The 14124-nt window shown below is 53.6% G+C and overlaps 1 protein-coding gene across 1 annotated transcript in view; it reads right to left on the bottom strand.

The window, feature by feature from the left end:
- Positions 1-11864, bottom strand: part of Cspg4 (chondroitin sulfate proteoglycan 4) — a 36511-nt gene extending 24647 nt beyond the window's left edge. Inside the window, exon 1 of the mRNA XM_051156510.1 lies at positions 11297-11864. Within this exon, the coding sequence (XP_051012467.1) occupies positions 11297-11384 (88 nt within the window). The 5' untranslated portion in view covers positions 11385-11864. The remainder of the gene's footprint in view (positions 1-11296) is intronic.
- Between the last annotated feature and the right edge of the window lie 2260 nt (positions 11865-14124).

Below are 14124 nucleotides of genomic sequence, written 5' to 3'. Positions count from 1 at the left end.
GCCGGAGGGAATGCATCTGCTGCGGCTGGCAGGGTGAGACATCCTGGCTTCTCCTGGAGCAGCTGCGGTGGGCTCTGGAAGCTGCTGGGAGTAGGAGGGGCGGCTTCCAAGAGGTGGCCCAGTCTTCTCAGAAGCTGGGGATTAAGTGCCCCTGTCCACCCGGGGCCTTGGAGGACAGGAAAGGTGGGAAGCAGGGGGTGTCTAGGAACTAAACAGGCTGGGAAGCTACTCTGGGAGTATCTGTTGGGCCAAGCCCTCTCTCAATCAGGGCTCATATGTCAGTGTCCACTCACTGCCACAGAGCAGTTGTGAGATGAGGGCGGGGGTGGGGGATAACTGTTATAGGGCTGCTGGGAAGGTGTGTTGGGGCTTCCTCACCTGGGAGGCTGGGTTTGGAGAGAGTGAGCGGGTGTGAGCTGAGGGTAGCAAACAATGCTGAACTTAAAGCTTGGTGGCGTTGTGTGTGCAGGACAGGCTGTGTTCCCTGAATATCATATCTAACATTTAGGGAAGGAGAGGGAGAGACTTGGAGCTAGATTAGGAATCATCACTCTCTTAAAGTACATGTAGACACAGGCAGGGACACACACACACACACACACACACACACACACACACCCCCGACTCAACTCAGAGAGCTGGGCTCCTAATTTGCTCTGGCCTCAGTCCTCCCATCTGTGAAAGGGAGAACGATCTATGCTTGGATTCAGGCCAGCCTGACAGGGGTGTGATAGAAAGCTAGGATGACTGAAGTGGGTCCTGAGGACCACCGGCTTTGGCTTTGCCATCGGAAGCATGTGCTTTACCACTGAGCAGCACCCCCACACGTTAGAAGCTCTTCAGAGTAGGGCCAGACTTGTGTCCCTGTCCCTTGTACGTCCACAAGGTCCACAGAAACATAGATGGAGGAGGCATCAGTAGGTAGCTGAGTAGAAATCACAAGGAGGTGACCCTTGGCCCATGTGAGAATTTTCTTTTTTAAAAAAATGTATTATTTATTTTATGTGTATGAGTGTTTGTCTGGGCACTACATGCATGCAGTCCCTGGGGAGGGCAGAAGAGGGTGTCAGATCCCCTGGAACCGGACTTGAGATCTGCATGTGGGTGCTGGAAATCAAGCTCAGGTCTCCCTGAAGAGCAGCAGCCAGTGCTCCTAGAGTCTGAGCCACCCTGCGTGTTTCCTATCAAAGGGATCTATCTCATACAGGCAGAGCAGCGAAACACCACCCTGGCCAGTGCCCAGCCACAGGAGTCTGCGGCTAATCAGGCCTTCCATGTGGGCCTTCCTCCTCTTATAATTGGTTCCTGCTGAGTTTTCTTGCTACCCGTGGCTCCCAGGAGCTAAGCCCTACTTCTGCCACAGTGTACCCAGTTTTTCTTCTCTAGCCTCAGGCATGGATGACCTCTTCTGCTGGGTCCTCAGGCCTACTGCCAGTGGCCTTGGACATCTGGGCCAGGAACCCCCTATGTCCAGCCCCACTCATAGCAAACAAGGTCATGTTGCCCCAACCGACTCACTGGCCCCAGGAAAGGTCCCACTATGGAGCCGCTATAGACAGAAATCCGATTTCTTCTGCATCCACTCCTCCCTCCCTCCTCACAGTCAAGGGATATCCACTCTCCATCCTGCCTGCCTCTTAACTTCTCCCTCAAATTAATCTCCCTTCCCACTGTGCCATCCGACAAGGCAGATCACCACCATCCCGTGCCCGCCTTAGTCAACTTCCCGCCTTCCACTACAAGCACAGTTAAACTGCTTTGCTCAGCATCTCTCCCTTGCCTGGAAGCTTTGGGTGGCTCTCCATCCCACGACCAGGCTCCAGATCCCAAGTATGAAGTGGAGAGGGCCCTGGGCCCTGGGCGACCTTGTTCCTGTCCACAGCATTTCCCCTCATCTCCCTTTCCAGGTACCAGCCTTGCTGGACCTCAGGCTTTTCTGCCCAGATCTAGCCAATAAGTACTACTTCCTTTAGACCCAGTTCTATTCTTTCTCTCTGAGGACAAGCCTCACTCCTCCCTCGCCCTGTCTCATAGGCAAGGCACCCTTCTTTCATTTGGCGTGCAAAGACACTCCAACCGTGGCTTGGAGAGTTGAGTTGCTGTCACTTCTTTTTGTCGGCCCTGTGGGTGTCAGGCGCAAGACTGACCTTGTTCAATGGAGTGAGATGGGGAGGGGGTGTTTAGAGGATGGCCCTTAGCTGGTTCAGGCAGCACCTTGGATACTCCCTTGTCTCATTCCATCCCCTACCCTCTGTCCCCTCCTCCTTTCTAGCCCTGCTAACCACTGGATACAGTGGCTGAGGAGGGGTGGGAGACTGCTTTTCTGGCCATGGTGACCCAGTCTGATGCTTGTTTTGAAAGAAAATAGACTGGGATCCCCTATTTATAGCTGGAGGCATAACCACAGTCAGAGGATAGGGCTTGAAGCTGTGCAGACTCCTGCCCCAGCAGGGCTCAGGGAAGGGCCATTCCCAGGCCCCCTCCCCACTCCCAGGCCCTAAGGAAGTGCCTGTGGGATCCTGGCATTCCCTGGGACAGGATGTAGCCTATGCTTTGGGCTAGGGGACAGGGCCTGAGTGAAGAGGATGGAAAATTTCTCTCAGGATTATTGGTCCTATTGGTCCCCCAGGGCCCAGACTCCTATGTGTGGAATGGGCATATTTGAGTCTATTTTGTCTACTGAGAAGACAGAAGAGGGGCCTTGGGGTGCCAGCTTTGGAGGGAAACACTTCAGACTGTCACCCAAACTGGGCAAAGGATGACAAAAAGAAAGCAGGACCAGAGTTGGGAAAGGCAAGGATGCAGAATCAGCGATGGGGAGGGATGAGATGGAAAGACAGAGGAAACAGGAGATACGGGGAGAAATGGAGACAGCCAGCCAGGGACAGGGATAGTTGAGATGGTGGTGAGGGAGACTGCAGCCCAGTGGGTCTGTAAGGAGAGGTAGGCAGGAGCAACAGGGGAAACCAGAAATGGCTATCCCTGCTGACAGGGAGTCTTCAGGACACTCAGGACACAGTGTGGGGCCTCAGCTGGAACCAAATAAATAGGCAAAGGCAATAGCAGGCATCTCGTGGCCTTCCCTAGAAGCCAGGCCATCCCACTCATCCCTAGACGTCGGGCTTAGAGACCTCTCTCTTTCTGGTACTTTTGCTGTAAAGCCTAGGGCTGGTGGGGTGCAAATAATATGCTACAGGTAAGGCAGGGCCTTTGAGGTCAGCTCCATCTTTGGCTCACTTAGGGAGTGAGCTTCCTAGTCCTGAGAGGTCACAAGCTGAATCCACCTGCTGCCAGCCACTATGCAGATACTGCCATTGTTGTACTATTAAGGGCTATGGGCTGTCTGTAGCGTGTGTCAGAGAACCATAGCCACAACCGGTGACTCAGACAGTTAAAAAAAGGAGCAGGCCCAAGTAGTGACTCAACTGGCTCTGGAAAGGATTGGGTGGGTCTGGCTGGGACAAAATGGGGTGGTCTGGGTTTATTTTTGGCAGGGTGGGGCCAAGCTAGGGGGTGAAAGATGGGAACCGGGGGTGGAGGGAAGCTCTCCTCCTGGGAGAGCCCTCGGGTCTCGGGATTTCCCAATGGCAGGGAACACAGGCTCACCAGTGCCCTTAAGCCCCACTGAGGGTCCAGCCCCTGCAACAGTGTGGCTTCGGACAAGCCGCTAGCTAGAAGCTGAGCCCCTGTCCTGTTCCTACACGGCAGGGTCAGATATTTCAACCTGTTACATAGTAAGCATGGGCTCGAGTTCCCTGTGTCTTGGTTGTCACTAATTGGAGGAAGACTGCCTCCATCTCAGGCCCTAATTCTAGAAGGGCTCAGCTGGGCTGCAGATGGGTGGCCAGAAGCACATGGGCCCCAGATGCCTGGAGATGGAAACAGCTAGGGGCAGGCGCCTGGATCTCATTTAGCACATCCGGGGAGCTGGCTGGGGCCTTCCCAGAATGCTATGGGGTCCACACAGTAGGATCGCAACCTAGAGGCTTAGGCTCTGGATAATCCTTCGCGCCAAGGGTTTGTTCCTCTAGAGTAACAATGCCAGGCTTCTCACCTGGTAGCCATCTCCGCGAATTCACTTCTCGCATGACGTCACTGACTTATACATGTCCCTCACCGACATCACCAACATCCTTGAGCCCTCTTTTCAACGTCTCCCATTGCTGATCACAAGGTGTTAATGGTCCTATGGTACTCTGACAGTGGACCACTTTATGTCACTGTCACTGGGCTCTGGTCAGAGTTGGAGAGTGTACCAGGAGAAGGCCCTGTAGGGTTGGCGGAGGGTAAGAAAAAGACAGGCTGCTGGGTTCCCCTGTCCATAAACCATACTGGGGCCCATATTTTCCTGTCTGGTCACTTGCTCTGGGGACAGAGTCTGACTACCTTTTGGCATCCTCTGATTGGGTTTCAGCTGCGCATCAGCTGAGTGTGCCCTCCCACAGAGCTGTCAGCTATTGGGAAGTAGGACCTTCTGCTTCTGCCAGCGAGGCCCCAACAACGTGGCCTCTTAGGCCTCAAGCAGGACAGATGCAGGACCCTGCTTCCACTGTGTAAAGGGTCCCGGGCTGGGAGTGTGGTGGGTGGATGCCAGCCCTTACAGAGTCCTTGCCTTGGAAGCACTCTCACTGCTGAGCCGCCCGGTCCAGAAAGACAGTAGGAACAGAATAACAGCATCTTCAGGCACAAATGCTTGCAGAGCCTTTTTCCAGGCCACAATCTGGCTTTGTTGTCTTCAACACATATGAGAGGTAGAAACTCTTCTTTCCTGTTTCATAAAAGACTGACTGGAGGCTCAGAGCGTGGCCAAGCCAAGGTCACACAAGGGCTGGAATCTAATCCCAAATGAGCGCTGTAACACCATGTTTGTAACCACTGTGCCTAGCCTCCTGCCTCCCCATAGAAGGTCTCTGAGGAACTCAGGGCTGAGAGCAGGAAAGGTGGGGGTTGAGTCCAAATGAGAATAGGAAAGGAGCTCATGCATAGTCCAGAGACTCCCCAAAATGGTGATTTGTTCTCTCTCTGCCAGGAAGTGGGGGGGGGGGGCGAGGCGGGAGCCTGCCTTGCCCCAGCTGCAGCAGAGCTTCTTGGCCTCAGTGCCTGTGCAGTAAAGAAGGGGGCAGGGAGGAGCTGATGTCGTGGGAATCAGCATCCTGGGCCCATTGATATTTATAGCTGCCCCTCCTGAAATGTGGGCGGGGAAGGGTTTGCTCTTAGGTGGGAACGGAAGTCGCTCTCCTCTCCTCAGTCTCCTCTGCTCCCCAGAGAGTGGACTGGCCTAGACTTAGTCAGGAGGCCATTAACTGGCCAGGGTATGTGTCCTGAATTAGGGGTTTCCCTTAGGGCTGCTGACTTGGGGGCTGGACATACGCCTTGTCAGAGCCCACTGACGAATGTGCTGTGTGTGCGCGTATGTACATGTGGACACACACATATTCATACATGCGCACCTGTCTAACCATGGTCAGGAGACAGAGGGAAGGTGAAAGGTGGGTGTTTTATACAGAGCCCAAGAGGAAGGCTGAGTTAACAGCAACGTTCACTGATGGCCTACTCATCAGTCAGGCAGTGGGACGCGATTCACCTTGACCAGAGAGGTGGATGCATGGAGGGGGAAAAGGGCACAGCATAGCAATGGTGAGGCAAAGGTGGGGGGATGGGGGTTGGGGTGGGGCAGGGGGGGAGGGGGTGAGGGGGTGGGACTGCCAGCGATTAGACAATGATCTGTATGAATGTTCAGGAAGGTCCTATTTGATTGTACGTATAGTGGAGTGGGAGTCTGGAACAGGAGAAACCTCAGAGTCTGGGTGTGAGGAGGCTGTGTTCAGGGGCTGCTCCCTGCCTTCAGACTTCCTGCTGACTCTTTACAGAAGACCCTGTAATCAGGCTGGAGTGGGATTCTTTGAAAGCTAGGAAGAAATCCAGATCGATCTCAGTCTCTCTCTACCACAGACTCCTTCGTTAGAGCAGTATGTTTTTGTTTTGTTTTGTTTGACACAGGATCTCACAGAGCCTCACTATTGAGCCAAGAGCACCTAAGGGCCGTAGACGCACTATTTAGCCAAGGACGGCCTTGAACTTCATACCCTCCTGCTTCTACCTCCGCATCCTGGGATAACAGGTGCTCGCTGCCACATTCAGCTTATGTGGTGCTGCTGGGGCCGAACCAAGCTCTCATGCATGCTTGACAAGCACTCTGCCAACTAGGCTACATCCCAGCCAAACAGCCTTGTTATTATATCATTATCATCATCATCATTATCTTTTTATTTATTTATTTTTGAAACAGGGTCTTGCTATGTAGCCTAGGCTGGCCATGAGCTTTCAACCTTGCTTCTTCCTCTCTAGTCTGGGCCCCCCAGGAATGTGCCATCATTCCTGGCAAAAAGCAGATAAAACTCAATCTGTAAACATTTGTTCAGGAGGCTGCTACATGTGTGCACTGGGTGAGACAGGCATCTCATATCCCCAGGATCATGTACTTCCAGGAGAAAGGCTGGAGTGTGACTCCTGGGAGCACTTTGAGGCACATTCTGAAATCCCTGGTCAGCACCGTGATCTTCCACAGGCCCCAGTGGACCAACCCTGTGCTCAGCTATGTGGTGGAGAGGCAGGAAAAAGGAGACGAGACATCTGTTCCCATGGGGCTGCTGGTCCTATGGGTGAGGCCCCTAAGGGCAAGCCACCTCTTAAGTCCTGCTGTGACCCACTTGGGGCTGCGCTGGAGTCAGGGTTTCTGCTGTGAGGTCTGTGGAGGCAGAGGGGGCGGGGACACACTGAAACATTTAAGTAGGCATGAGCCATGGCTGGCAGCCTGGCTAACGCACACCAGAGTTGGCAGAGCTGGCTCCTCCACAGGCTTCGAGCCGGAGGGCGTGGGTAGGCACTGAGCGAGAAGGACTGGTCAACGAGACAGGCACTGCTCCTGGCCAGGTCCACCCACGCTACCTCCAGAAACGTGGATGATCTATGCCACCAAACCACCTTGACAGCAGCCCCAGGCTACAATCGGTATCAGAGACAACTGTGTGGCTTCTTCTTTTTTTTTTTTTTTTTTTTTTTTTTTTTTTTGCTCTAGCTGGAAGTAGGTGGAGGGTTTTTTGTTTGTTTGTTTGTTTTTAATGGGGTATTTGCTTCTGCTATGAGGTAGGAGCACTGGGAAAGACAGAGACAATTGCTGGAGGGACAGGGACAGGGACCTCTCCAGAGATATCTCTCTTCTGCTGGGGGTGCGGGCGGGGCTGAAGTCACTGGTGTATGCCCCCACCCTACTGGTCTGATCTGGGATGGCCCATTCTGTTGGGATGAGTGAGACTGCCTAGGCTGAATGGCACGGGGCGGCGTGGGCCCTTGTTTCTCTCTGAGCCCAGTTTCCTCCTGTCTTATTTTACCTCAGCACCCACATGGCTAGCTCTGGAGGCAAGTGCTCAGATAGAGTCATGAACTGGTTCGACCTTCTCCCTGCTAGGAGGTTTGGATTCTTCCGGAGACCAGAGAGCCGGGGAACCCTGCCCTAGAAAGGATCTAAACACTTAGCTGTTGATGTTAATCCAGTTAATTCTAAGATTCCTTGCAGAGTCAGTGATGAAGGCAGTACAGAGCATCCAGACCTGCTTTCATCTGCGCTTGGAGCAAGAGTTTTTCCCTCTAAAAAGCTTTGCAGAATTGACATCAGAGGGGATGCTGGAGGGGCACTCGCCCTCACCCATAGTTGTAGGGGAGTCAGTAACACAACAGAGAACCAAAGAGGAAGCAGGCTTAGACTCCAGCCCACAAACCACTAGTTTATCTTGCTCCTGGTCCTGACCAGGGAGTGCAGCTCTGGCTGATACCCCACCCCCACCCCCACAGCCCACCCTCCACCCCGTGTCCTCCAAGGCACCACCCAAGCCCAGGTCTGTCAGGTGGGGGTAGGGGTGGAGACCAGGCAGCAGTACTCCTGCCTCTGTCAGGGTCTATGAGAACAGCTGTACACCACCATGGCCTCCGCCTGTGGGTCCTCATGTGCGTGCCCCATCTGCGTGTACCAGCGAACAAGCAAGCATGAATGTCACGGATATCCAAGTCCCCCCCCCCTCCCCTCAACCATCCTGGGCAGCACGCCCAGTTCCCAGACAGCCTATACACTTCCTGCGCGAACCCCACACATGCCCATCCCCTTCCCCGTGGCCCCCTCCCCTCCCGGTCCCAGCAAACAGCAGCCTGGCCCACCTGGCATGGCTCACCCTCCCCCACAGCCCCCGCCCAGGCAGGCAATGCTAAAAGGCCCTTCTTGTCCTGCCTGGGCATGTGGACACTGGGAAGGGGGGAGGTGGGGAGCTCAGTTATGTTTGGTTTTGGGGCAGCTTTTCTAGAGTCTGGGTGGGCTGGGCTAAGGCCCTGGCCTCTGCCCTCCCTCAGAGATCTGGGGCAGCATGCCCAGTGCCCACACAAGGTTCACATGTCTCCACACCACTGGTTCCCCTGTAAATCATTCTCAGAGCCAACAGGATCTACTCCAATTCTCTTTCTTGTATCTGGGGCCTTAGAGGCTTGCTGTCTTAAACACCCCATCACTTCTGATCCCCATCTAGATAACCCCAAGAAGACGCTATGTAGGTCCCACCTTGGTCCCTTATATCCTGCCTTTTGGTCAGTGAGGACAGGCCAGAGAGGAGGTATGGGAGTCACTGACCCCAGTGCTATACTGACACACCCCAGGGTGTGGGGTTATATCAAGCTTTCCTGTACTAGATGTCATCTTTCTTCTCCTCAGCCTGTCCTTTGGGGACCACTCTCACCTGCCTCTCCCAGCTCTGACCCGAGATGCTGAGCACCTCCCACAGAGCTCAGAAGGAGTGGACCCCCTTCTTCCCTGGGCTTTTCTTGGGCGGCTGAGGGTCTGCCCAAGGCTTCTACTTCCTTGTTGGGGCCTCATTTTCTTTTGTCTGTACAGTTGAGATGTTGACCCAGATGGCTGTCAAGGGAACTTGCCTCCCAGACCCCAGGACCCGGGTACTCAGGAACGCTGATAGGTCTAGGGGAGCCACCCAAGTGTGCCTCAGCTGGGACAAGAGAATGCAACGGCCTCCAAGAGAGGAGGAATGATGCTCTCTCCAAGCAGAACTCAGGAGGGGTCTGGGCAATCTGACACATGGGTCGTGAAAGCCAGACAACCTGGGATGCCTGGAGACCCCACAAACAGAAATCAGCCTGGGGAAGAAGTACAAGCCCCCCCCCCCCTATGGACTCCTGATGCTGGGCTGTGAATCTGGTCCCCACATAGATTCCCTATACTGGGTTGGGGGTGTGTGTGACAGAGTTGGGTGTTTTATGCCGAAGCTCTGTCTAGCAGAGGGGAGAATATCAGGCATGCTCAAATCCTTCTTGAAGTCTAGGGTGGGTTTAATGTCACAAAACAGACACCCTGATGCCCCTGCCTGTACTTGCACCCTGTTCTTGTCACCATCAGTGCCCAGACTGTGGCTTCATTTTGCCATTTAAGGTTTCTGTGTCCCAGCCCTATGGCTCTTCCTGTCCTGTGCTCAAAATACGCCTTCCAGTCAGGCTGCTGGTCTTTCTATTTCAACACCATGTTACACCCACCTCCCGCTTCTGTCCGTGCTGAGGACCGCAGACAGACGGGAGTGCAGACTGCTTTCCCACCCATCAAGGCTTGACTCAAGGACGGCTGGCCTGCTGGCCCTCTGGCCCACCCATCTTGTTTCTGGTTCCTTCCACACTTTTCACCTGGATCTTCCTATACACAATTGGAAACTGCTCCTTGCACTTGACTTTACTCTTCTATCTCCTGAATTAATACAAATTCTCTCCCCCTCTTTCACCTCTCTTTTCCTCCTTTCTTTCCCCGCCTTTTTCTTTTTTGTTTGTTTTGGAGGCAGGGTCTCGCTCTGCAGCCCAGATTGGCCATGAACCCACAGTGCAATTGACCCTCTTCCTTCTCCCCCCTCCGTGCTGGTGTTACAAAGCCTGACTGAGCCTGCCCATCTCTGTGCAGCCCTAGTATCATGTCTCACGCTGTCAGTGCTAAGAGTGGTATCTGAGACTTATTCTTAGTTGAAGCCCAAGTACGCAGGGGCTGCTGGGAACAGTCTCTTGGCTAGAAATTGGGGCCTGGTTGAGCTGACCTCCCGGCTACCTCAGGGGCTCTCTTTTCCCCTCGCTCAGGTCTGTTCACCACTGGGGCTGTGAGATTTTTAAGGAAAGGAAGTCAGTGCAGCAGGAATGGGGAGCCTGGATCCACCTTAGGACAGGGGTCCTTCCCTGACTCACTTCCCTTTTGGATGTCTGTGATGCCCTTCTTTAGAGTTGGTCTCCTCCATCTGATGGGGAGAAGGGTGTGGCCTGGGCCCCTGGAAGGGAGGCTCAAGTTCCCTCTCTGCTCTTAGTTACTCTTGGAAACGGTCCTGAGAGATGTAGGTTGAAGGCCTGATTAATACATTGGTAGTAATGACTGATTGGGCCCCAAGGCCACAGATCTTATGGCATAGTCAGACCTCGTCTCCAGTAAAGGAAGAACGTTGTAATGCTAGGATTCCTGGCACTGTGACAGAGGCGATGCCCGCAAGCACCTCTCAGAAGGCACACTTTCATTCAGCCTCTGGTGGTCAGACACCAGAGAGCTAGGGACAGGGGGTGTGGCTCAGGTTGTCCCAGGGTTGTCAGAGATATCTAAGGGGTGGGGGATAACCTTGTCTCTGTAACCTGAAGAGTAGGTGGTACAGTCTGTCACCAAACAGGTCCTCTCAGTGAGGAGAACAAGGTGGAAGGGGTAAGGTGTAAGCCAGCCAACCCCTGGCAACAAATAGAGGGGTGCAGAGCTCTAAGAGAGTACAGAGGCCAGAAGGCAGTTAGAGGAGGCCATGGCAGGGTTGTACTGGGCACACACAGGGTGGGGCATTATATTTCTTCACCATTTCCCACTTCACAGCACCCCAATTCTGGCTTAGGGTATCTGTGGCCAGGATGCCCATTTTAACACTGGCTCTGGGTATCACTGTGGTCATCCCAAACCTGGCAAAGAGGCTGGATAGCACTGAGGTGGCCTGTGTGAGACAATCTGGGTGGGCAGAGCCACGCCCTTGGCAATCTGACTCCAGGGGGCCCCTCTCAGGGGATCTGACTGTCTAGGGTCAGGGACAGACAGCCTTGGATAGCCGGAATCCCCATAAGCAGAGATCAGAGCTTTCTTCCCAGACCTTCAGCCTGGGGGAAAAAGTACAAGCCCCTGTAAGTGCGTCCCCACATAGATCCCCAGGCTGGGTCAGGGTCTGGGGGGGGGGGGGCCCTCACTCACCAGGAGCTGCAGATCTGACCAACAAGGCCAAGGTAAGAGCCAAGGCCAAGGCTGGAGATGACAGCGGGTGCCCCCGGCCGAAAAGCATCGTGGCGGGCTGGGCGTCTGGACTTGTAAGGCGAGGGAACACAGCGTGCTGAGTCTGGACAGCAGGGAGTAGCAAGTCGCAAGTCGAGGGAGCAGGGCTCCTCGAGCGGGCTAGGACGCAAGGGCTGTCCGGTACTTAACTCCGGGGGCGGGGCAGGCGCCGACCCGCGCTTGGATTTCGGGCGGGGGCTCCCTCTGTCTGCTCCCACCCCCAACCTTCTTAAAGGGGCCGTGCTGGGCTCCTGCTCCTGGTCGGGGTTGAAGGACCTCCTGCCAAGTGAGACCTATTTAAGGATTTGGGACAACGTCTCTGAGACTTTAGACCCTCATAACACAGTGGGTAAGGTCGCTTGAGAATGGGAAATAAAAGTGTGAGCTGTCAGCCCTCTTCTGCCTTCGTGGATGTGGAGGTTTAGGTGCCTCCAAGGTCACAGGTCTCTGAGGGACTCCACTGCAGCAGACAGCTAGGCAGGGCTCTGAGCTTGCCCTCTTTCCACAGACTGTACTTCCTCTGCCTGTAAAGACAAAAAGGTCTGGACCTTGCAGAGCAGAAGCCCAGCCCTGTGACAACATAGCTTCAAAACAACCCTGCAAGGCTGGGGCTGAGCGCCCTTCCCCTCATTTTGTGGAGGATGGGACCAGCTCAGAGTCCAGGGTCAGAGGTAGGTGCCCAGCCATTTCTTGCCAGGAATCCAGGCCTCCTGACCCAAGAATCTTGGTGTTTTTCACTTGCCCTACTGCCTGGAAATCTGGCCCTGGATTTAGCTCCTACCTAACAGCTTCAGGCTGGGGCCTTCTCCTCCTGGCTCCTTCCCAGGCAAGGCTTGCCTCTTCCCAACCGGGAGCTGGAAAAAAGCAGCCTTTCCCAGCGCCTGTGTTTGGCCAGCCCAGGCTGCAATGGGACCTGGCCTGGGTTTCTTCAGTGGATGGATAGAGGCACGCCTCTGTTCCTCTTTTCTTTCTCACATATCCCTCCACTGGGCTCCCTGCTGCAGCCTGCTACACTGTATGCCTCTTCCAAATCCTTGCCCGTAAGCAGCAACAGCTATATCAAGAGCACAACATTTCATAACTTTTGACACAACTGAGCCTCATTTGGATGGAGAAACTGAGGCCAAGAGACACTAAAGGGCTTGAGTAAGTTGATCCGGATGAGGCGAAGGTGAATCATTGAGCCCAAGCTCGGTGCTCTTACAGCCATGCCTGATCTGACAGTGCTCTTGATCCCAATTCTCTCACTCGACTGTCTGGCCTTTAACTAATCCTTTCTCCCATGTTTTGGTTCCTCATTTATAAGTTTGAATTTATAAGGATTAAGTGTTTAAGTATGCCTCAAATGCCTACCTCAGGGTCTGACATACAGTAGGCGCTCAACGTATATTTGTCTTTTCTTCTTCCTCTCTCACTCTGTACATCCCAGTACTTCACAGTTTGTATACAACTTACTTGCATCTTCCCCTTGATGGGGGTGCCTCCTGTGAACCTTCTACTTTCCCCCTCAAGAGGTAGTTGCACACAGTAGGTGCTCAACAAGTGACTGTTAGGGTTGACTAAGAAGCCATTGATTGCTATTCTACGGGGACTTCGACAGGTAACCCGAGGCAACGGGTCCATGGCTTGTCTTTTGTTTTCCTTCTTCTGGGTCAGCATAACACTTCATCCTTGTTAGGGGCCAATTACTGTCCAAATATGGACCCAACATTAGGGAGGGGAGGCTTCTTGGAAGGCTTGGGAGTGGTGGTGGTGCTTCTTTTTAAGAATGAAAGGGAGAGGGAGTGTTCGCCTATTTATGAATTAGGAACTACAGTAGAGATGTACACCGTACTATGCCACCCATCTTCTCCCATCTTGCTTGGTTCCTACCCACAGATTTATTTGCCCCCCTCTCCCACGCCTTGACCAGGAATCATTTCTCTGTCTGGGGAGCCTCCAGACTGGTAGCTGCAGCCCAGCCCACAGTGGAGATTTAAGACAGGATGAGCTCAGAGCCTCACCAGCCCTGTTGCTGGTGAGGCTGAGAAACAGACCTAGAAAAAGAATGCAATCAGCGCTGCATTCATGACCCAGCTTGTGCATCGCTGCTGGGGGTTCCCCAGTTTGCAAAAACATTTACCAGAGGAAGGAATTACTCAGTAGAACCAATTGCCTAGCACACCCAAGACCCTGGATTCGATCTCCAGCACTGGGGCTGGGGTTGGGGGTAAAAGGTAGCTCAATTGGTAGAGTGCTTGCCCAGGATATAAAAGCCCTGGGTTTGTTCTGTGACACTGCATAGAACCTGGGCATGGGGCTGAAGAGATAGCACAGCGATTAAGAGTCTTGCAGAGTTTGGTTCCCAGCACCCACAATGAGTGGCTCACAAACGCTTGTGGCTCCTGCTCCAGGGGCTCTGATACCCTTTTCTAGTTTCCACAGGTATCTGCACACATGCCACACACACACACACACACACACACACACACACACACACACACACACACACACTCTACCCCACCAAGAACCAAGGGGAAAAATTGGGCATTGCAACATAAGCTTTTAATCACTGAGGTAGAGGCAGGAGAATCAGAAACCCAAGGTCATTTTCAACTACAAAGTTAGTTCCAGACTAGCCTGAGATGAGAGAAGAGAGTGAGAGAGCAAGAGAGGGAGAGATTAAACATAAGAACCATTCACCTGGGAAATAAGTGTTTCCAGACAAAAGAGAAAACCGAGGCTTTCAGTCCTGAAGGGTCACTGGGGCT

This window comes from Acomys russatus, chromosome 14, assembly GCF_903995435.1.
Source record: "Acomys russatus chromosome 14, mAcoRus1.1, whole genome shotgun sequence".
Lineage (NCBI taxonomy): Eukaryota > Metazoa > Chordata > Mammalia > Rodentia > Muridae > Acomys > Acomys russatus.
The sequence above is the reverse complement of the archived record's forward strand: the minus strand, read 5'-3'. Positions and strand labels throughout refer to the sequence as shown.